General features: G+C 63.7%; 1 protein-coding gene across 1 annotated transcript in view; it reads left to right on the top strand.

The window, feature by feature from the left end:
- Nucleotides 1–999, top strand: part of LOC104282137 (cytosolic purine 5'-nucleotidase-like) — a 4,775-nt gene that overhangs the window by 3,485 nt on the left and 291 nt on the right. The window contains exons 10-13 of the mRNA XM_009880215.1: nt 163–214; nt 308–368; nt 473–649; nt 811–912. Coding sequence (XP_009878517.1) covers nt 163–214; nt 308–368; nt 473–649; nt 811–912 — 392 coding nt within the window. The remainder of the gene's footprint in view (nt 1–162; nt 215–307; nt 369–472; nt 650–810; nt 913–999) is intronic.

Genomic DNA, 999 nt, shown 5'->3' with positions numbered 1-999 from the left:
CAGGGACACGGCTGAGCCCAACTGGGGGAGGTGGCCTGGAGCCTCATGTCCCTCTTTGATGGCAAAACCAACCACGGTGGGATGTGCCCAGACACCCCAAGCCGGTTGTGCTGGGCAATGGGGGACATTGCCTGCACTGAGCTGGCCCTGTTGCCCTTGCAGAGCTGTTTGAGGAGCTGCGGAGCCTGGACCTCTTCCTGGCGGAGCTGTACCAGTGAGTGGACACTGCGGGGGGCACAAGGGGGTGTTGCAGGCACCCGTGGGGACACCTCCAGGCGAGTCCTCAGCTGGGTCTGTCCCACTCCAGGCACTTGGACAGTGGCAGCAGCGAGCGCCCAGATATCAGCTCCATCAAGCGTCGGATCCAGGTGATATGCAGGACACAGTCCCAGCCCCCCTCCTGGAATCCCCCACCATGAGGGGGGACCCCAGAGGGGGCATTGGGTGCCCTGACCGTCCCACTGCACCGCAGAAAGTCACGCATGAGATGGACATGTGCTATGGGAAGATGGGCAGCCTCTTCCGCTGCGGCTCACGCCAGACGCTTTTCGCCAACCAACTGATGCGCTACGCCGACCTCTATGCTGCTTCCTTCATCAACTTCCTCTACTACCCCTTCAGCTACCTCTTCCGGGCACCCCCCGTCCTGGTATGCAGCTCCTGCCAACCCCCCTGCTCACTTGTCGTGCCTCAGTTTCCCTCCCTGCCTGAGGAGGGGGGGACAGGGCTGATGGAGACGTTTGGTGGGCACCCAATGCTGGTTGGGTGATGAGTGCTGGCCCCTCTTTGCAAGCCTCCTCCCCACTGCAGATGGCACACGAGTCGACGGTGGAGCATGGCCGCTTGGACGCGGGGGAGGCAGGCACGGCCCTGGCACCCTGGCTGGCCCAGCATGGCCACCCTGGCCAGCAGGTGGGTGGCCCAGGATAGGGGCACAGAAGGGCATGGGGAGTCCCAGCACCAGCGCCCTGATGCCAGTGAGGTTCTGTGTTCACTGAG

The sequence above is a fragment of the Charadrius vociferus genome, unplaced genomic scaffold (assembly GCF_000708025.1).
Source record: "Charadrius vociferus isolate BGI_N301 unplaced genomic scaffold, ASM70802v2 scaffold612, whole genome shotgun sequence".
NCBI classification, from domain to species: Eukaryota; Metazoa; Chordata; class Aves; order Charadriiformes; family Charadriidae; genus Charadrius; species Charadrius vociferus.
The sequence above is the reverse complement of the archived record's forward strand: the minus strand, read 5'-3'. Positions and strand labels throughout refer to the sequence as shown.